The following is a 22,610-nucleotide window of genomic DNA, read 5'->3' as shown; positions in this document are numbered from 1 at the left end:
AGACTGGAGAACTGGGCTAGAGGCAACAGAATGAAATTCAGCAATGCCAAATGTAAGGAGCAACATCGAAGAAAAAACATGCACAAATACATACTGGGGCTAGAGAGCTGATTGGGTAGCAGTATTACTAAGTAGTACCTGGGGTTATGGTGGATATCAGACTCAACATAAGTCAGCAATGTGGAACAGCTGCACAAAAAATGGAATCTTGGGAGGCCTTATCACTAGACTTGTTAGGACAGGAGTAAGGTGATAACACCTGTAGGCTTTGCTGGAGTATAGATTAACACAACCATTGATCAATGCATGTAGAAGTCACAGATCCTACTACCAGCATGAACCAAAGTAGGCCTCACTGAAACAAAGCTAGGCACACTGTATATGGGTTGAACAGAAGTGTTGGAAACGTAGCTTGCTAGTTTCAGAGGTGCCTCTCTGGCCAATAGATAAAATGAATTAGTACAGGACCTCCAAAGCAACAATCAACGTGACCTGGCAAATAGGCATCTGCATCTGATGGGAAGATTGCACTAACTGGTGAGAAATAGGATGTGGATGCAGTAACCCAGAGGTATTTGGGTAATGGGTGAGGTCTGTAAACATTTAAGTTGTTTTGACTGGTGTATAAAAAGGGGCCTTGCAATACTTTGTACTGGACTTGAGCATTGTTTATGCATGAACATAACCCCTACAAATGACACAGCTAGTACCATGGACATTAGTCACTAGGCTTGTTTAAGTGAACTCATATTCACAAAAGCTTGTGCTCAATTCATCTTATTGAGTTTGTAAGGTGCATCTCTACCCTGCCTTCGGCCTGACTGTTAACTCCCTCTTCCCACAATAAAACTTGGCCAGGCTTCTTGATACCAAAACCTGCAGCCTGTTTCTTGTAACAGTGACGTCATTAGGGGCACAACACCACACAGTTTCCTGACAGTGTGTGCAGACCATCCAAACTGAGGGAACATGTTAATGACTAGTAACATCCTGCCTCTGAAAAAACACTAGTAGAATCAAATAACAATAGCGGCAGAGTCGACACTGACAACCCTGGTGCAGCCCTGGAGTCTTACAGCACAGTTCTACTCAGCCTGGGTTAGAACTCCGCTAGAGAGCTGCACTTCTGGGCTCTGTAATATAAAGGAGTTAGAATGCAAGCTGTATGAAGAAAGGCTGACAGCTAGGTAAGTTTAGTTTGGTGAAAAGGAGATTAAGCAGTCTTCAAAACATCTGAAATGCTCATAAAGAGGGAAAACAATTGCAGTGTGTTTAGCAAAGCAGATTTAAATCAAATACTAATAGTACAGGGGATTGTGCAAAGGACTGAGCCAGGTGACCCTGAGGCCCCTTCCACCCAGGTTTCATTTAAGCAGTCATCCTCTACTACCACACTGAATACACTTGCTGTTCAGAGGAAGGTATTGAGGTAGGAGGCATGTAAAATTGCCCATGCATGGAGCTCAAGTATGTTTAGCTTCTACTTCTGCCTCATGTTTCTCTTCCAAGCCCACTAATTCTGCTACCTCCTAGCTGCTCAAAATGAACAAAGGGAAAAGAAAATAGTTCTTATACATCAATACACTTACTCAGTTTAGCCTTGAAAGTATTTGCACAATTTGTATTCCACAACTGAAGAGAAATAGCACCACAGACCCTTGTAGACTGCTCAACTTGGTCTTGCAGCAGTGTATGCAGCTTGCTTATTGTTAGTCAGGAGTCCTTGTACCAAACATATTAGCTGTAGTTTTAGACAATGGCAACAGATTCCCAAGGTTTCCTTAACATTTTGGTGTAAGCTTGGAATCATTTTTGTCCTTACCTATAGCCACAAAATGTAAATTCTCAACTACATGTAAGTCGTAGATACTACATGAAAGAGGGTTTAAGAATGGCTACTTAATATCTAAAAAGTAGACTGAAGTTTGTCAAAGCAATCAAGACAAGCATGCCATTTCACCACTTCAAAATAAATTTATTTTAGATAAACAAACTATGAACAATATTTACATAAAGCAACTCAAGGGGGGGGAGGGTTCTCTCTCCAGAAACACACACTTCTATGTTCTTACAGCTATGTTTGCATAAATAAATAAAATTCCTTAGATTCATATTTGTCATAACTTTGTGTCCATTATTATATTGCCATCCTTGTCCTTAACTCTGATTCTCCCACAGACATATTTTGTTTCCTGGCGGCCATCAGCATACACAGTTTTGACAGTGCCATCTGGATATTCCCGTCTCTTGAATTCCAGCGTGTGCAGTTCTCTCTGACCATTATTAAATTCTATAGTTTTGCTTCCATCTCTGTATTAAAAAGTTCACACAGGTATAAAAATATATGAAGGTCACCGTATACTGACAGACGAATGTAGAACTAGCAACATGAGTTCAGGTAGGAATGTAACAGGGGTCCAAAAGATCCAGAAATTTCTAAGAAGGATGATGATTGCAGGAAATAGATAACTTTACATCAGAATGTTAAAAATGCAGTATTTGTTGCAGGCAAATGTCTTATTAAGACAAATATCACATTAGCTAATCAATACATTTGGACAGTTTTAAACTGCTAAAAATATACTGAATTTTAAAAAAAAAGTTGAAGTCTTACTAAAGCAGGCAAACATAAAGATCCTTAGCATACAAGGAAATAGCAATCACCAGAAACATGAAGGTTTTGAGAGCTGAGTCTTAGTTCACCCCTGGCACGCATGCTGAGCATGGCACACTGCAGCTCCAGGAAGCTGCTGCCAGTGACAGAGCCCGGGCCGCTCCAAGCAGGGCTCGCAGGTCCCAGCTTCCTGCTGGGAGCAGCCTGGGATCCCGGCACAGCTGTTTGTAGCCAGCCCACTACTGCAGCCAGAACCTGGGCCAGCTACAAACAGCTGCACCAGGCTCATCACCTCCATGCCAGGAGCAGGGGAGAGACGGGTGCTGCACTGCCTCAGGCCCCACCCCCACCGCCCACTCCAAGATGCACTTGATTGCGCTGGTGCAGAGCTGGTGCTGGATCCCAGGCTGCCCCCAGCAGGCAGCTGCAAGCCCTGCTCGGAGCAGCCTGGACTCCAACAGCTACCCAGAGCCGGGGTAGCTGCTGGCAGCCACAGAGCCTGGGCTGGGGGTCAGGGGCAGCAGGGCTGGGGGGCAGAGGCTTTGGGTAGCAGGCAAGGGGCACAAGCAGGACATCCTGCCATGTACCCCTTGCCCTCATTTTGTTTTTCTGCCGTGCCAGCACTCTGGCACCTTCTGAGGTAGGCATTGTGGTGTTTTTCAGCACTCCAGCCAAAAAACGTTGCCTACCCCTGGTTTAGTTAAATTACAATATAAAATATGACATGCTACTCTAGTTGAGGCACATAAAATCATTTACGCATGAGCTAAAAGCACTTTCCTGACTGAGGCCTAAATTAGTACACCGTATTCAGACAAGGAGTATTCATTAACATTGAGTATTTTATTTTTACAGTGAGTGTATCTAAATACAACTTACTGTCAAACACCATGTTTCCTTTTTATAACAAATCATTTAAAGTAATGCTTCCCAAAATTTTTTAAAGAGTTTAACAAGGTTTTAAAAATCTAAGGAGTCTCTCACTATTGCACTTTGTAGATCCATTTGCAAGATAACACATACTAATGAGAGACTCCTTATATTTTCAAAGCCTTACTTAGCTCTTGAGAGAATTTTGGCAACCAACAAGGGTTAGGAGCATGTTTTCATTTTTTTTTTTTTTTAATAGAAAAAAAGCTTACCTTAGAACACGAACAATAGTACCATTTGGAAAAATGCTTTCCTCTTGCCCATCTGTAAGTAAGTTCTTAATAGTTTGATCTGGGAATGTAATTTCCTTCCTTCCATCAGGGTAGTGCTTTTCTGAAATGTAACAGGAATATCTTGTTTTTTAAAAAATAGAAGAGTTGATAAAGTATAAAATAAATACTTCCCAGGCTTTACCTATTTGTCCATTTGAGAAATGTAAGACCTCTAGGCCATCAGGATAGGTAGTGTGAGTTGTCTTGGCATCCGCATAATAATAAATCTGTGGGGAAAAGGTTAAGATTCTTTATAAGAATGTCAAACCATATAACTGAAGGGTAAAATATATTACTGGATACATACCACAGTTTGATCTGGCATAACTTGTTTCACATCTCCATTAAAAAAAGTTACAGTTATAGTCTTTCCATCAGAACTAACTTCTTTCTGTGTGCCATTAGGGAAAAATATAAGGTGGCAGCCATTTTTTAAAATCTTTTCAACCTAAAAGATAAGTTACATAAAAGCAGGTAATTCAATCAAATGTTCATACCTGACTGATGTATTAACCAAGTTTTCAACAGCAGTTTCTGATTAAGTTAATTTGGGCATCTCAGCCCTATGAAGTTTTAAGCAAAACAGTAAGAGAATATATCCCTTATTTCTGTACCTAATTTAAGTTCTTAACCTTTGAGAATCAATGTTTGTTTAGTTTCGCTGGTTCTCATCCACCCCTCAGTTTCCATACAACTCTCTCCTATAATTTTAGGTCAGCGATCATAGTAAATTACTGGTGGAGGGACCATTCTTGTGGACTAGAAAGCAATATATAAGGATGGGTTTTTACTAATATTCAGCCAGGATCACAGACAGTATATCTCAAATTCTTGTCAAACTTGTTCCTTCCATAAGCAAGGAAATTTTAGTTCCCTTAACTGCACCCACTTTAATAACAGCTGCATCTGACCCAAAGCAGTGTTTTATTTCAAGCACCAGATTGAAAGTAAAGTACATTTAATCACATGGAGAGCATATGTTCAGTTTCCTTGTGTGTTGGTTTGGGTGATTTTCAACTGAACTCCCAAAAGAAAAAAGTGTCCCTTATGTATTTGGAACTGTTCAGGGAACATTTTGTTTATGAAAGTGATGTACATATTCAGATTTTAATCAATATGTATCTTCAACTTTAGATGCCTCGCAAATGGAAAGGACTGTATTCAATCTCACCTAATACCCCCATTTATAAATTGAACAAAGGTAATGCAGCTCAACAGCACTCCAACAAATGAGGCCCTTTTCATGCCAACTGTGAAACTCTTAAAATAGGAGTTCTGATCTTACCTTTCCATCCGGATAGTTAATTTCTCCCTGTATTTCTTCACTGCTTGTTGACTTTGATGACTCACAAGTTCCATTAGGGGACACATCCTGAAATGACAATACTACTCTAGTTGCCAAATAAAACATTTCTGGGCACTTTTTTCAATGTACAGGTAAAAATAAATCTAGTTTTTCCATCACAGCCAATGTCTTTTTCTAAGCAGCTGACCCTTGGGTAGGCAGCTCAGGATAACAAGGAGGGACCAGAAGAGTCAACTTTAGACTGGGGCTCATAAAGTTCCTGAAGAAAAGATATGATATGGCTTAGGTGATCATAACATACAAGCTTCACTGAGTTTTGGCAATATGCTTTCACCCAGACTGGTTAAGTGGAGCTCAGCACGGAGAATTTTAAATTTGATGCCTAATTTCAATCATCAGTTCCAACGTATGAAACCACTAGCGAAATTTCTTAAATCCTAGCAGTGATCCATACAGTGGATCAAATGTAAAGATGGACTCTAACTCTATAGCTCCACAAAATGTTTAACTCCTTTCCTTCCTCACAACCAAAAACAGAATTACAAGAAATGGGTGGTGGGGTAAAAGTAACTTGCTGTATTGCTTTGCCATAAAAGGGAGTTTAGTATTGTAGCTCTTAACGTAAGTGCACTAGAACATTCAACCAATAACTTCACAATTCACTTTTCAGTCTCCTCATTTGTGCACTATAGATAACTATTATTCTGCTCTTCTAAATCCAATCAGGATAGACAGCATTCTGGCACAGGACTTACTATTGTAAAAGTCCTAGAGGAATCTTCCAAGGTCAGCATTGTCTTGTCACCATTATTCAAATCACTCCCAAGTGCTGATTTAGGTCTTCTAGAAGGCTTTCCTATGCAAATACAGGTTGTAAAAATTGTGAATTTGGCATCAAATTTAGGAATGTAACAGGTGCTGCAGCTTGGAGCAGAAGTGCCTCTTGAAATAGCTCCAAATGTCTACACCCTATAGATCCTATTGGACAGAAGTCTTTTTCAGTCTGAATCTGGTAAGCACTCCAGCCTATGATCTCAAAATAAATGAGAATACACAGAATAACCTGTCAACTACCCTCCCACATGCACATGCACCCCTGCTTCCTCCCCACGCGGTCCTTTCATAGAGAGAGAGAGAAGGCATGGCCTGGGGAAGAGAAGACCTCACAGGCAGACCAAACCCAAACCATGCACATCTTTCATTTAAAAGAAAGAGGATTTTCCCACTAAATAAACATTTATACCTTTGGCTGGAGAATAACTTTTTCTGCTCATCTTGCCGCACTTTTCTACTGGAGGAACTGGAGACAGAATCTGACATTTCTGGAGTCCTATTGGCGGACACTGAAAGCATGTTAAAGAAAGCATAGTTACTATTCCAAAAAAGGTTTATTCAACAACATAATACAAATAAAGTAACAGGACCCCAGATCAGCTACCATAATACTGTACTATAGACACTGTTGTTCATTATACATTTTGAAATGAATGCTGGAGGGAAGAATGGGGTAATGCTAGATTTTGGAGCTCCTCCTCTGCCCAATTCCTCATTATCCACAATTCCAGAATTCCATCTTGGAGCAGCAAGTAGCGTAGAGTCAATCCTTAAGATCTAAACTACAGTAACAGCCTAAACCAAAAGAGAAGTGGCAAACTGATTGATTGCACAAGCTCATATTGGAGATGCAAAGCATTTACATCAGTTACAAGTGATCATCCCAGTAGCTGCCCAGAGCAAAGATTCAGATTGACAGAGATAAAAAAAAAAAAAAAAAGCAGCAAGATTGCAAGACGAGTACAAGCTCAAATTAAATGAAAGCTTCAGCTTGGAACAGAAGGGACAAACTGTACAACAAAGAGCCAAAACTCAATACACTTATACAAATGCATTTAAAATATCTTACTTTTTTTTTTTTAAATTGGGGGGGTGTCATCTTGGATTCAGGTAAATATGGTACCTCAAAAAAAGTTTAATTTACCATAGACTCTTCTCTTTTCAATCTTATCCCATAGCTTTCAGCTTTCCTTTTGCTTTCAGTAGCTGACTCTTTCTTCCAGGCTTCTAAACGAAACCTTTCCATAATTCTGATCTCTTCCTTTAGTTCTGCATTCTCCTTTGTTAAAGCTTCGATCTGGTTTCTAAGACGACCCCGAGTGCTTGACCATTTTGCTTCCCTCCGTTTTAAGTCTTCCTGCAAGTCTGCAATCTGCTGCTTTAAAGCCTTAATAATAAATAAGCATTAGCTGTAGTTCAGGATACAGGCCAGGCATTTTTTCTATATTAAAATGCATAACTAGAGAAAATAGAAATCTTTTATCAGTGATACAATCACAGGGAACAGTGGCTCAAGGAAAGGGAATTGCCTTGTACGAATGGCTGAAGGCTAGAAATTAAGTGGGGCTTTCCTCCAAATGCAGGAGTTATTCACCTCATAATTGGAATTGATTTATCACTTCCCCAATCACAAGAAGATCTCGACTATACAACCAGCTCCCCTTATGCTAGCAGAAAGGTCAGAGCAGTGTAAAGAGCCCTGGCAAGCAAGAAAGTTATACTGGCAAAGACACTGAGTAAGATACATGAAAGTAGCTTAGGACAACCCCTGAACAGGTTCTGGCATAAAGGACATAAGGAGGGTGGGGCTGTGGCATGCAATTGCAAATGTTCTATGTAGCCTGGCATAACTTACACCAGTTTCTTTAGGGCTCTCTCACTTCCTACCAGCCCAAGATGAGATAGGCGACTTCAGACAGCTTCTGGCTCAACTGCAAGGTCTATACTTCAGGACATGAAGCACAGACAAGTCGCAGAGAAAGAGATGAGGGAAAAGGGACTTTCTTCATCATGTTAAAGATTGTATTCCTGGACTTTTTTTTCAAACAGGGATATAAAATGAAGCTAGCACATACAGCCTTAGCTGGCCAGATGGGTTGACAAATGCCATTCAGACTACATGATATTTGGAGCTACTGCAAGCCAAAAAAATAAAATCTGTTATATGTCTAGTGCTATATATACTGCCAGAAAAAGTCCATCCTGCTTCCCTACCCATCACACAGTTATTCATAGTTACAGACCAATGAGTGAAATAATTTTTTTAACTGCCTGAAAATTAAAGTATGAAAATGAAATAAAAAGCAGCTGTTTACTTTCCCCTCCCAAACAAGCTCACCAAAAGTCATAAATTTAAAATTTAAGTAAATATATACTAGCTTTTTTATTCTGATCTATTTAGATTGATCTGATCTATTTAGGCTGTGCATCTTTGACAACTTTTTTTTATTTAGTTCGAAGTGATAAAAGTGAACTTAACAGAAGAAGGGATGTCTGTACATAAGACGCATGACAACTAACATCTGTTAAGAAACAGTTGTCCCATATTAAGCACAGCTACCAACAAAATGACACTTGAATTAGGTTTCATTTGGCATTCAGTTCACTATAATTATTGTAGATTTGTAAACATGCATTTACTATAGTAATGTTCTGTCAAAACCAATTACTTGCAGACATATTCTTCTTTATTGCTTCCATGTAAAAAAGGGTGTGGAACAACCTGACAGAAAAAGGCTATTTATTCTTCAAGTCTTTTTGATTTCTGAATACAAAACACTCAAAAAGTCTAAAATGTCTCATATGAGAATTACTAATGGACAGAAGCTTCTTCAGTTATACTATTTGTGATTTTCACATTGAAAACTAATCATTATATTTTCATACCTGAATTTCATCACGTTCTTTTTTATCTGGAATGGCTCTAGCTGCTGTAGCATATTTCTCAAAAACTTTACGATCTTTCTGCAGTTTTCTCATTTCCTCTTTCTTAAATTCTTCTAATTGGGCCAATTCTTTTGTTTTCTGCTGCTCAAAGTCCGCAATTTCTTTCCTGAAATAACACATTGCAGCCATTTGTTCTAGAACAAGCCACCAGCAAGCTTTTATTTTCTAATAAAACCCCCCAGATTTTAAAAACTGGTATCACATTCATTCAAAACCATGTCTGCTACCCCCCAGGAAAATTCCTCTCTGTAAATACTTATGTAATACACATATTACACATTCAGTGAGAATGAATTTCTGACTGCTATTATTGATGCTCCCACTCACAAGAATTTCCTCAGTATTTTACCAGTGTTTTACCTGAGAACAAAATAGGGCCACTTGTACATGTGATGGGGGTTTAGTTCTCCCTAAATTGAAATGGTGGGTTTTTAATTGGTGGGTCACAATTAAAAACCCACTATTTCAATTTAGGGGCTCCATCACTGTTACAGCGAGGGGGCCCAATCTCTTTTTTTCCTCTAACAAAGCCTGCCCATGGCTGGGGGCAAGCTGCCAGTGGGCCCTGTACTGCTCTGAGCTGCCACCCGGCCTGCTAGCACCGTACCTGAGTGGTCCCAGGGGACACCACCGCCACACAGGAAAATACCCTCGCAGCTCAGATGCTGCAGGCAGTTCGCCCCCTGGCCACAGGCAGGCTCTGCAGTGGGGAAGCAGACCCCGCACTGCTCCCCCCACCCCACACACACACTGGGGCTTCCCGTGCCCTATGCACTCTCCCTGCCATCTTTCCACTGCCTGGGACTGCCCAGGAACAACCTGGCTTGACCCTGGGGTAGTGTGGAAAAGAGGTAGGCAGGGAGCTGATGTGCTGGTGGCTGGAGAAAGCGGTGGGGATGGTACATGAGGCACCGGAAGTCTGCCAAGCTCAGGCGTCCAGCGCCCCAGGCACTGTCCCTACCACCTTCTTCAGCCACCAGCACACCCAGCCGCCCTCCTGCACTGCCCCAGGGGTAAGCCACCTGTGGTGGTCCCAGATGGCGGAGACAGTGCACGGGACCCTGGAAGCATGCAAAGCCTTTTGATTCTGCCTCAGTACTAGAGGCTGGACTAGACCTCTTCAGTTAATATCCAGATTTATATTTCTACAGTAGTTCAACATAATGTATTGTCCTTGCATTCCTCCAGTCCCCAACTCTACACCAGTACAAGTCTGTGAATATCCAGCAAGACTTTTTCCAGGAATTAATATGCAATCAAACAGCCAGTGCCAGGAAATTGTGTGGCAGGGGAGAGGTGGTCAATACAGCCACCCCCTCTACTGCCAGATTCCCAAACCCCAAGCCCCACACAGCCAGCTAGGGCCAGGCCAGGCCAGGCTGCAACCTCTTCCCTCCCCACTTGGCCATGCCCCTTTCCCCACAGGGAGCCTAGCCAAGCCCCCTTACTGCCCCTGCCTGGGAGGGCCAGAAAAGCCCCCTTCCCTCTCTGCAGGGCCAGGTTGGGCTTGGCTAGGCCACCTTCCCCACTTATGGCTGGGCCACACACCCCTGCTCCTGCAGGGCCAAGCTACACCCCCTTCCCTCTCCACAGGGCTGGGTTGTTTCTTTCCCTGGAGGGCCTACACTGGGGCTGGCCAGCCCCCCTGCCCCCCCCTTTGCATAGCCAGAAGGTGCCTGCCATGCCAGCTCAGGCACTGACCTGCCAAAAAGGTTGGGCACCACTGTTTAAGACTGTCACCTCAAAAACATCAATAATTTACTAAGGTAGCAACTGAAGTCCGAATAATAGTCAAGTTTTACTTTCTTCGTTGTAGTCCAAGAAATTGGTGGCGGTTTATTTTGTACATTTCCACTATGCTATATTCTGAAAGGGACCTTGATCATCTAGTCCAACCCCCTGCTGAAAGCAGGGCCATCCCCAATTAGATGATCCCAGTCAAGGCTTTGGCTAATTAGGTCTTAAAGACTTCTAAAGATGGAGATTCCACAGGTTACTCTCTGGGTAAGCTGTTTCAGTGCTTTACTAATTTTATTTTTTATGACCCAGTCCCTGCCACCTCTCATGAGAACATTCCCCCCCAACCCCCAGTCCCTGCCAGTTAATTTTCAATAAACCATAGTTAGATGCACAAGGGTGCTGACTTCTATACAAGAAATGCTACACTGGTTCAGACTACAGGCCCACGTAGCCCAGTATCCCATAGGTCATAGAGCAGATGCTAAATGAAAGAGTATATATGCTAAGCCCATCCAGATTGATCTGTCCTCTGTCCCTTTTCTGGCATTCCAATACCTAGGAAGTCCTGTTAGAATTTCTACCAAATTCTTGAGTCAATTTTCAAGCTAGAATTACCTGTAACACACATTGATTTTAAACAATTATGGGAATGTTTTTACGACAGAAATGAAACACACTGAGATATCTGTACTGAGAAATTACCTAAGGTTTTCTAAGGAACATTCTCGCTCTTGCCGGAGTTTTGTTAGAGATGCATTTTCAGCTCTGAATCTTTCAATTTCTGTCTCCAACTCAACAAGCTTCTCTCTCAAAAGCTGAGATCGAGCAGCATCTCCTATAAAGAAACAGGCAGACAGCTATTAAAGAAACATTAATTTAAAGTATTAAGGTGTATACCAACTTGTCATGTTAGTAATGTTTCATCACCTGTTTTTACTTTAAAGTCTTCATATATTACAGAACATGAAACACAAGTCACTGAATATCAAAATAATCTGTGCATCTCATTCAAACATTTCAGATATTCAATATATTATTCTGGCAGAAGAAAGTATGCAAGGAATATTAATCCAAATATGAAAATGTTTTCTTTTTTCAAGCAGATATACTCTTGGATTGAAATTGTGATGGGAGCAACTATAGTACTGTTCATAGAGATCAAACTGGGGATGCCTATCCCTTACCCCTACCTATCCAAACCGTATCCATTTGAGTCACTGAAGTGAAAGTAAATTGTGCATATTCTCTGGGTTCCTTGAGCTCAGGCTCACAAATGCCCAGAGGCTCTGTTTGGTTTCCTGGGTTTGGCTCTTTGATGGAAGGAAAAACCAAACAAATGGCAGAATCTCTCAAATGTCACTTACCTGTGGCAAAGTTTGATGTTACTCAGAGTAAACTTCAACTCTGCAAATGAAACAGTTAGTTAACATTTACATTATCACTCAGCATCTCCCTACATTGGTTGAATTACCAGTCAGAACACTAGATGCTTTCACAACAGCAACAAAAGTTGCAAGCTTAGATCCCGGACAAGACAGCAAGCAGAGAAGTAATGGTATGTCATACGTCCATGCTGTGGTTATAACATAAAGGTTACATTTATTTTGTAATATTTTTAATTTTTGGTAATAACAGTATGATTGCTTGATATAACATAGTTAAATCAGTAAGAATAGCTGGCTTAGACACTCAAGTCCAGGAAAAGATTCAGGGTTATAAATCTATAGCAGAAAGATACTATTTCCTACAACCCCAAATTAGGTATCTATACCCATTATTATTTTCCCTCCTTGCTAAACCCATGACCGCTGCCAAGGAAGAAGTCCTGCTCAGGGTTCAAGACTCACCCCTCCCCTCATCATTTCCCGTGGCATGCATAAAAGAGCTCCAGTACAGTTTTGCATCTTTGTTTTAGATGTCCAACTCTCCCTCTGCACTGTACCAGGGAAGCCTTAGCACTTTACATGGCACTGAGAATCCTGCAAAGCTATAAAGCACCTACTGTATTTCTTTTTAAGAATCTAGCATTACATTCTAAGGAAAAAGATTATAGTTGTGGCCAACTAGCACAAGATGAGAATTTTAGACAGTGGGAGGAGGGGGGGAAAAACAAGCTTTGTATGGGTTGAGAATTGGTAAATATAGATATCAGGTATGAACTCCTTTCAGTAACTTTGATTAATAACACCTACAAACAATGTGCTTGAAGTATATAAACAAGGCAAAAAAGTTTGTAGTGTCTTTTTTCTACTGTTCCTCATGCTTCTCTGCCTGTACCCATCTGTAGTCTCTTCTGCTTAGACCGCAGGCTGTCTGGGGGGCAAAAGACTGTATTTTTGCTCTGTTAGAAGGCACTAGAATAATTCTGCGAAGCCCCAGTCTAACCACATACAGTTTTCCCCCTACTACTCTATGCTGAAATGCTACAATATCAGCAGCAGGTCATAACAGCACAAACCAAGTTCATTCTCACAAGGTCAATGATGATCAAATTAACAACAACTGTAAATCAATGCCAATGGGGTTTTTCCCATTTGTTTCCTTGCATATTTTATGACTGCAATATTCTAACATCTAGTGCTCAGCCTGTCATTCTCTCTTACCTCCTGATTCCTCCTGCTCTGCATTTGATTTGTTTTCTTGTTTTGAATAAGACTCAGCCTTCTGCTTAGGTTTCAGTGAAGGAAAAAGTTTCATCATCAGATCTGATGTGGGAGGGATATTTGTATTATTGTCTGTCACCCTCTCTTTGGGGAGATCATCTCCTCTCTTTATTGAAGCAACCTTTCTTTTTAATGCTTTGTCTGGGATACACACTTCACTCATATTCGAAGAATTACTTTGGAGAGGTATTTTAATACTACCATTTTTAGGAACTTCAAGCTGAATCACATTTTCCTCCAGATCACTCCATGTTCTATCATCATCAAACTCAATATTATTTCTATATATAGAAGACGAGCTTCTTTGAGAGCCAGAAACTTTACTTCTACTTTGGTTTGCTACCCCAATGGATTCATCGCTGTTATAGTCTTTATCCGATAAATCAAGATCAGCATCTCCACTTTTGCTTTCTTTGCTGGTATCTTTGACAGGTCCTCTATCACAGAATTCTGGATTGTCTTCTCTACTACCCAAAAGGAACTTTTTATCATTTTCATTTGAACATGTCAAGGTGGTCTCAAGTTCTTCTTCAGACTCCGTCATAAAATCATTGCTTTCGTCACCCTTAGTTTCATTTATATTCCATTCAGCGTTTTGTAAATTTGGAATTGCTACAGTGGAAGAAATCTGAAATATTTTATTATCTGTTTTCTTAGGATGATCCTTCAATCCAATAGATGTCCCCAAATCTGAAACTGTGTATGCAACTGCTCTGTCATTTTTATTTTCCTGTGAGATATTGTCCACTTTATTTTTGTTATTTATAGCTGTGATAACCAATGTATTCATCTGCTGCTGTGTTGTTTTGATAGGAGTAGAAGACATTCTACGGCCTTTTAAAAGTTGTTGATCTTGTTCCAAGATCCTCTGTACAAACGAAGAATTACTTGAGAAAGATATTTCATCAGCAGCCTGTTCTAGAAACAAAAATTCATCCAATTCCATGTTCTCTTTCTCCTTTTCTTTTTCCCAGTTTTCCAACTTACTCTGGGATGAAAGCTCTAAACAAAGTTCTAGGTCTTTTGCAGGGCAACCTGTAGAACATTGGGAAAGGAAGGCTGTTTTGGTCAACTCTATAGGCACCTGATACTTTTCTATATGTGGTAAATTGCTTCTGTACTTGCTGCCAATTTCAATAGATTTTGCAAACTCCATTATGTTTTCTTTATTTTCTAATTTATTGTTGATTTCTGATCTGCAAGATTCTTTAAACTGCTCATCTAGATTCTTCTCAGTCCGGACTGCTACTTTTGATGGCAAAATAGTCTTCCCATTATGATTCTTGAGTACCATGGTCTGCCTTTCTTGCCCAGCAGGACCATTCTTTGTCTTAATAGTTTGATTATACCTTTTGGATGGAATAACAGAGTTCTCAGAAACCAGTTCTTTGCTCAAAGTCACAGTTTTCCTCTGTATATGGGGTCTCTCTGCTTTAGCAATATTTCTGTCCTCTGAAGTACTTTGCTGAAACATTGCTTTCCCTTCTTTATACTTAGTTATTTTAGATCTGATATTAGTGAACCTAGATAAGCCTTCTCCTCTTTTTAGGAAGGTCCGTTTTGTTACTTGCTTCTGAGAAGTCAATTTCTCTGCTTCCTAAATATCAAAAAAAAATTGTTAAAATTCAATTTACTTACTTAAAGACATCAAAGCAACACATGCTAATATAAAGAAATACATGAAACGTTTAAGATAAATCAGAATGTTAAGAGCTTAAAAACTGCATGAATACAAACAATAGAATACTAAGCTTTTCATTGTTTGTAAACATCTAGTAAATTTTGAAGAAACATATAAAGCCACAATTGCACTTAACAATTAACAATTGCAATTAACAATTAACCTGTAGCTGTTCTTTTTTCTTCAGGCGTTGTTCTTCCAGTTGTATCTGTTCTTCCAGGAATTCTTCAAATGTCTGTTTCCTGTCTTGAATCCCGGCCTTAATAGGCCTAGTATAATTTAAAGATTCAAAATGCAATGTTAAAAGTTAAATCTTTGAGAGGCAATTCAATTAAAGGGTTAAAAAAAAAATCACATGATATCTAAAATCCTATTATATCAGTAGGTAAGAAATTATAACATCTTTTAATCAGTCAGATATCTAGTGACAAAAGTAAATAGTTTAACTTCAATCTTTCACTGACTGTTCTCAAAATGTATTACTTAACTATAAAGGGCATGGCCAAATCTTATGGCTACTTTGTTCAAAGATTAGACCCTCTCACTGACTACGCCCATAAACTTTCATGAAAATCAAATTATTTCTTAGTTTCTCAACTTTACGCTCTCAAGTCAATTGAAAATGCTGCTGCTAAAGTCATTTTTCTCACTTCTCACTATCACTCCTATTATCATAAAAATTTCTTGTCCTTATTTTCAAGTGTATTCATAAATTATTTTCACCTTCTACCTTATCAGGCAATGCTTGTCTTTACCCTTCCTTGCTTAGTGTCTCCCACAAGCACCTTGATCCTTTCTTTCTTGTCAACCAAAAAAAAGCATAGTATGTCATTCCTATCATTCCTTAAATCTCACTTCTGAATAAAGTCTGCAGAACACTGTCATTCCATAACAATCAGGCAGGTAAAGTGTAGAGGTGCACCAACAGGGATGTTGGGGGCTGATACTGATAGCCGATATTTAAAGAGGCATATTGGCTGATACAGATCCAATATCCGATACAGCTGCCATCAGGTGGTAACCATTTTGAGCATGGTACCATCTTACTCTATGCTTCTACAATGGCTAACAAAATGGGACACCACTTGGTTAGAGAGTATTAAATAAGCGTGTTAAGTGCCTTTCAATCAGATCTCAGAATTTGTTCAAGAGAATTACTTTACAACCATGTCATTATGCAAACAATTAGATATACCTTTCTTCTGTGTTAGTCATTTGCAAGCATTTTCTTCCATTGGGACCTTTAGAGAAATCTGTATTTTCTGAATTTAACCCATCAGCATTACAGTCTTTACCTTCTGCTGATTCTCCCATCTTTTTATCTAGACACCAAATGCTTTTTCCTAAGAAATGACAAGAAAATGTTACTTTCTAACCTGAAAGCACTAATCGGCTTACATTTCAAAATCATAAACAACACTCAGATGAAATTAACCACTGTCATATTTTGCATATCAGAGCCTTTAACTTTTTTTTTCAGAGTAACTGTGACTACGGCCTTGTTCCTAGACTTCTGTATGACTTTACATCTGACTATTTAATATGCATACTGTTTTCACATGCCAAGTTATCCAGGTCAGTCTGTATCAGTGACATCATCTTTATTATATACCATTCCCGCAGTCTGTCATCTACCAACTATATTAGCAGTGATGTTATGTTTTCCTGTGGTTTATTGCTAAAAATTATAAACAGCATAGTACCACATCAAGAGCTTTTAACATAAATAAAGAGTTTGATTTTGCTCTCATCAACTTTAAAAAATAACTAGCAACTTCAACAGAAGTAATAAGAGGCCACGAGCAGTGAACATGGTGCATAGTTAAAGGCAACTAAAGCATAATCAACACTTCAAAGACAAATTTCCTGTAAATCAATAGATCTCAACCTTTTCGGATTCAAGACACTCCTCGTTAGACTCAAAATACCCCTGAGACCATGCCAGCTATTGGCTTTCACTTATTATTTTGTAGTCAAGAAACAAGAGAGCAATTCTTCTGATGCAAAAAATTCAGAAAGACCACAACAGGTCAGAATATTTTTGACACTATGGATTCCTCTTTGAAATTTCTGGGTTTATCTTGTGAATTATACATGGGTGTTTGTGCACCTAACAGTACTAATATTGTGTGGCACCCTAAAAAGGATCTTGCCCGCTAGAACTTTTCTAACTTAGTGAAAGCTTAACTCCATCTTGCAGAAAACCAATATGGCACCCCAGTGTGTTGCAACACCCTGGTTAAGAATCACTGCTGTACATACAAAACAAAAACAAATCAATAACTGTGTAAAACCTACAGAATCTCTCAAAAGATATGTCTTTCAGAGATTTGACTAACCAGTGTTTTTTTTGTCTTCCTCACTGTTCTTCAGATTGCTTTGTGGTTTCAAAGATGCCTGTATGTGTTGTTTCTCAGAGACAGAGTTTGCAGAGAAATGGCTCTTCGAAGATAAGATGCACTCCTTGTTGTTTAACTTTTGTAGTTCACTAGAAAAATCACCCAGGTGACGAGGAATGTGTCCACTATGATTCTGATACATAACTGATAGCAAGTGGGTTGCAGAGGTTGAACTAACTGGATGTCCATATCTTTGGCTCTGATCTTCTACTGGTAAAGAAGAAAAGAAAGAAATCTTAATAAGAGTTTATTTCCGTTGTATTATTATTGAACTTAGGGATTGCCCATGTGGATCCTCTCTCTTAGAGGCCCAATCAACAACATGCCCTTAAAACGTATTTGACTATTCTGTGTGACAGGCTTTTTTATTCGCATCAGGGTTGAGTCTGGAGCTATTCTTGTGGGATGGGCAAATGGGAAGAGAGGGAATGATGACACACCAAGTTTTCAGAGACAGCTGTTCAGAGAAGAGATGGAGGTGGAAAGGAAAAAGTTTATTTCATACTACTTCATATTTTGCTTAATACAGCTGTTTTTCCTATTAGACAGAAAAATATTCAAGACAAGCTTCCATCATACTGTGTCTGAAATGCACCAAACACAAAAAAATAATTAACCCTGACTATGTCTTTGGATGCTAGCATAATGTGAAAGTTAAACAATGATTTAAAATTAAATCTAATATTAAAAATTGTAAATTATAGTTTATTTTAAGGCATGTTTTATGGCTCATGTCTGTACTTACAAGGAGTTGCTTGTTGGCCAGATACCAGAGTAAGTAGTTTCTGTTGCTCTTCCATAAGCCTTTGAAGTTGTTCCATCTGCTGCCTCTTCAACTGTTCTTGTTTCTGCTGTTGAAATTCCTTTAGCTTTTCAAAAACAAAAGTAAATGCATTTGAAGGCAAGTTTAAATAAACATACACTGGAGTAACTGACAAGAAAGCAGCACTGTCATAAAACACAACTATAATAGAACAACTGCAATTTAAACACAATCTAAAAAAAGTCCAGTTGCCCTATGCATTTTTATTCTATGTATTCACACCTCTCACATACTATAATGAAGCTATTTCTACCAGGGCCAATCCTGTAGTAGCTCTACTAGCCTTTAATTGACCAATTTGTAAATAAAAACACAAAATGTTGAAGACTAATTTTGAAAAAAAACTTTTAAAAAAATCAAGTTAAACAATTGCTTACTCTTATTCTCCCATACTTTTATTACAACTTTAAATGCCAAATTAAAACAGGATCCTCATTACTTAGAAGTTCTTTGTCTTGTTCATTTCCCAGTTGAACTCATACCACATTCATGACACCTCAGCTTCAATGGAAACTGCTGTTAACAATCAAGAAGGAAATAAGTAGCATCAAAAAACCATAAAGCCCCTAGAAGGCATGACAGCTAGTACAGAAAAACTGAACAATTGGCCTTGGTCACAGTGTAATTTTCACCCTTACACTGAATAGTAGTACTAAACGCTACTAACCGCAAAGGGGTAACTTGCAAAGTAAGTTACAGCATATGCCTGAGCAGCAAACAAATACATACAAAAAAATGGAACTGCTCCAAGACAGGATGTCAATATTTTCTAAAAGATACCAGGTATTCTTTAACCTCTTAGAACTCCTCATTAAATATCAATATCAGAAAAATAACTGCTTCACATTGTTGATCCTACTGGGAAAATATACTTTTTATACAAAATATACCTTCTGGGAGAAAAAAAAAAGTGTGTAAGCTTATTAGTGACACTTGACTCTGGAGTTCTAACATAAATAAGCCTTTGCTTTCTTTAAATTTCTAAATGACTCCTTAGGTAGACTATAAGTTACATAAATTAGAACTACTACCAAATAGAAAGTCAAGTAATTGCTAAAAGCTATACATTCCTTTCTTCATGAACAATAACTTCTGAATAATTAAAGTAGCAAATATTTCACATAAAACTGACAGCACTAATCCCTTCACAGCTACTGCAGACTCAGCATTTTACAGCACATTAATATTAAGCTTCCATTCACATTTTCCTCCTCTCTAGTAAAATACTATATATAGCTGTATGCATAGTTTAAGTTTTTAATATTATCAGAAACTGGTTACGTACTCAGCTATACATTTCAATCCTAAGGGTCATGGGTTTTGAAAATGATATTAACATGAAACCATGATAATGTTTAAGTGGAACTTTTTTGATTTCATATAGAAGCACACCATGATGCTCCAGAACTAAGAACTAACAGTGTTTCAGAATTTGATCCCACTCCTGTTGAAAGCATTTGAAGTAGGATTAGGCTCCCAACACAGAGTAGCATGAGGGGAAAAGTATTAACATAGCTTGGAAATTCTTCTTCAAATTAGCATTCTTCTGAAGTCAAGCAAGATCTTTGTCCCAGGCAGCTACAGTCATCTAGAAACTGACAGAAGATTAGAAACAAAAAAATCTAATAAATACATGTCAAGATTATGTTTTCTTTCCTTTTTACCTGCTCAAGCTTTTGTAAAAGCGGGTCACTGTTATCTTCTTCACTCCAATCATCCGCCTTGTCATATATAAACTCAGTTTCTTGCTGTGCTGAAGCATCTTTGAATGCTAATATTTGTTTTTCTTCTCCCAAATGAGCAGGAAGAGTTGTTTCTGTTGTACCTGGGAGAAGATCATGAAAGGTGTCAGATTCCAAGGTGTTTTCTTCATGTAGGGAGTCTTCACTTACAGAACAACTGCTGTTTGAAAAATGCAGCATTTCAAATGAGTAGCTCGTGATGTCTGCAGTTCTAGATGACTGACTGGCTCTATTAGTTTTCAAGTCATGGAAACTAGGACGTAGTATAACTCCTGCACGAGAAGTTTTGGACATCCAGTGTGCAGTAAAGTTTGGTTCTCTACTGAAACCTGCAGTGGTTGACATTTGGAAAACTTTGTTCCTATTTAATCTGCTACGTAGGTAGTAGCAAAATCAGCAAGGCTGCAGCGTAACTGTTGACTTTCAGTACCTGTCAATAAATTTTTAAATTAGAGTTGAAAAGATTTAAAAAGTGTAAAATGTACCTACAGATAACACAAAGCTGCCACCTTTCTACAATCTCTTTAACGTATTTCCAAAAAACTGAATAGTTGTTTAAAGTACAGGCAGTCGTCGACTTACAACATTGATTTGAGTAAAAAAATTCTGGGTTATTTTTGGCGAAAAATAGGGTATCGGGCCTTGGTTCAGGAACCAATCCCCCATTTATAACATTGTTTCCTATGGGAAAAATTGGTTCTGGGTTACAACAGTTTGACTTAAGACGCAGTTTTCAGGAACCAATTGAGTCTTAAGTCCAAGGACTGCCTGTAGTACTTGCTGAGAAAAGCACTTTATAAACGGCAAGTAAAACAATTAAGCCTTTGCAATTGACACTAAATTAAATCAGATAAAGGAATGACATCCCAAATATGCTCAAAATCATAGTATGTATAAACTCAGCTGTGATCAAAATGAACTATAGTGAAGAAGCCATCAGATTTTAAAATATTCTGGACAATGGCATAAGAGTGGGTGTCAGGAAGACATTCCTACATGAGCATTCAACTGAAGGCAGCGTCTTCAACTGAAAGCGCTGGCAAGACCAGAGAGTTTCAGTCAGGCCTGTGGTGCCAGTCAATTCTTTTAAGGGTGCCGCGCAACATTAGCACTGTAGGTTTTCTTACACCTCGCACATGGTTCACAACAGACTCAGAGACCTCAGAGAGGAATCCACAATATCCAAAACACTCAGCCCTGTTGTGGTCTTACTTCTTTGCAACAGAATTGCTCTAGTATTTTTGCATGGCCAAAGAACAAGCAAAGGCCAAAAGCTGACGGCTTCCAAGGGCTGCCCCGACTCCAACAAGACTGAGAACCGCTGCTCGGAACCAACCGCACGCAAACTTTTTGCTCCATGGGCCGGCTAGGAAGTGCCAGCACCCTCCCTGGGCCAGATCTGACCTGGCATGCAGGTGACACAAGAGGCCGATGCAGCCACGGGGCAGCATCCTGGGCCCAGGCCGCCCCGATGTGGCTGCACAATAGCAGCTCGGCCCCAACCCACCCCTGCCGCAGCAGCCTGGGCTTGATCTGGCCCGGGTGGGCTTGGAAACCTGGCAGCGGGGAGCAGCAGCCGTGTAAACTGCCACTGCCCCTACTCGGCCGCCGCCAAGTGTCCCGACCCGAGTAGGCCCCGCGGCCTGACGGCGGGGTTGAACCCGGGACCGCAGAGACGAGACGAGCCGAGACCGCCCGGAAACCCGGCCTCAGCGGGACCCCACGCCCGTTCCTGTCGCGGCGCCCGGCCGGCCCCGGGGGGGGAGAAGGAGGAAGCTCCGGCCCGTCCCGCAAACCTTTCAGGGCGACACTTCAACACCTCCTCCAAGTCTCCGCGCCGGTACCTTCCCCCCGCCCGGGCCACTGCCCTCCACTCCCCCCGCCCGCGCGACGGTTGCGCGCCCGCAGCCGCGGACAAACCTCCCGCCATCACGCAGCGTCTGGCGCCACTGGCCGCGCAGTGCGGAGCGGGGCCCGCCGGGAGCTGTAGTCCGGCTCCGCCCCGCCCGGCCGCCAGGGGGAGGAGGGAGCCGCTCCCGCCCCCCGCGCCGCCGCAGTTACCGGGGGTCATCCAGCACACCCCGGCCTTGAGGCGGAGGGGACGGGCAACCTGGCGGCAGCTTGGCCCCCAACCGCGGGAAATTGGGGCAGGCTACGCAGCAACCAAAAAAAAAAAGGAAAGGAAAGGATCGGGCCCCTCACCATTACAGTGACAGAAGACCCTAAATTGAAACGGCGGGTTTTTAATCGTCACAATTAAAACCCCACCATTTCAATTTAGGGGGATTAAAGTCCCGTCAGCCTTTGTTTCTTGGCTGTTCCTGGAGTTTCCTCTGCTGTTGTATTACTTACCGTTGCAGACTGTGAAAGACCTCGCAGAAAGATGCTGACTCCCAGCAGGCAAATGTTCACAACTCTTCCCCTTCCCTGAGTGGGATTCCTTGCCAGGCAGGGGCTGGGCGCCTCCGGCACCTGTGAGGAGTTCGTCATTGCAGACAAACAAAGGAGGGAAGCGTTCAGATCTTTCTTTCTCTTCACTCGACAGATCACGGTCACTGTATGTGCAGGCTCACACCTAGTCTCTCCTTTTTTCGTTAAGCGGAATAGCATTTGATACAAAACGTGGACTATGAATACTTGTATGGGTCTCTCTAGCAGCA

General features: G+C 40.5%; 1 protein-coding gene across 6 annotated transcripts; it reads right to left on the bottom strand.

Annotated features, from left to right (window-relative positions):
* Nucleotides 1-1,960: 1,960 nt before the first annotated feature.
* CPAP (centrosome assembly and centriole elongation protein) lies at nt 1,961-21,944 on the bottom strand. 6 transcript variants are annotated; one of them, XM_090029338.1, is made up of 17 exons: nt 21,871-21,944; nt 19,873-20,033; nt 18,131-18,254; nt 17,326-17,595; nt 16,182-16,329; nt 15,150-15,255; nt 13,246-14,902; nt 11,345-11,477; nt 8,843-9,008; nt 7,101-7,343; nt 6,366-6,465; nt 5,878-5,978; nt 5,102-5,188; nt 4,124-4,264; nt 3,959-4,043; nt 3,757-3,877; nt 1,961-2,310 (listed from the first exon to the last, which is right to left on the bottom strand). In XM_090029338.1, exons 1-17 carry the CDS (start codon nt 21,878-21,880, stop codon nt 2,118-2,120), a joined length of 3,846 nt encoding a protein of 1,281 aa, XP_089885464.1. In that variant the 5' UTR covers nt 21,881-21,944; the 3' UTR covers nt 1,961-2,117. The 6 variants fall into 6 exon arrangements, with proteins under 6 accessions (XP_089885464.1, XP_089885438.1, XP_089885472.1 ...); XM_090029312.1 differs by having other exon boundaries at nt 19,873-20,380; nt 21,871-21,916; XM_090029346.1 differs by lacking the exon at nt 21,871-21,944 and adding an exon at nt 21,747-21,824.
* Nucleotides 21,945-22,610: the final 666 nt, after the last annotated feature.

Source organism: Crocodylus siamensis, chromosome 1 (genome assembly GCF_052110815.1).
Source record: "Crocodylus siamensis isolate JL-2025a chromosome 1, ASM5211081v1, whole genome shotgun sequence".
Taxonomy (NCBI): domain Eukaryota; kingdom Metazoa; phylum Chordata; order Crocodylia; family Crocodylidae; genus Crocodylus; species Crocodylus siamensis.
The sequence above is the reverse complement of the archived record's forward strand: the minus strand, read 5'-3'. Positions and strand labels throughout refer to the sequence as shown.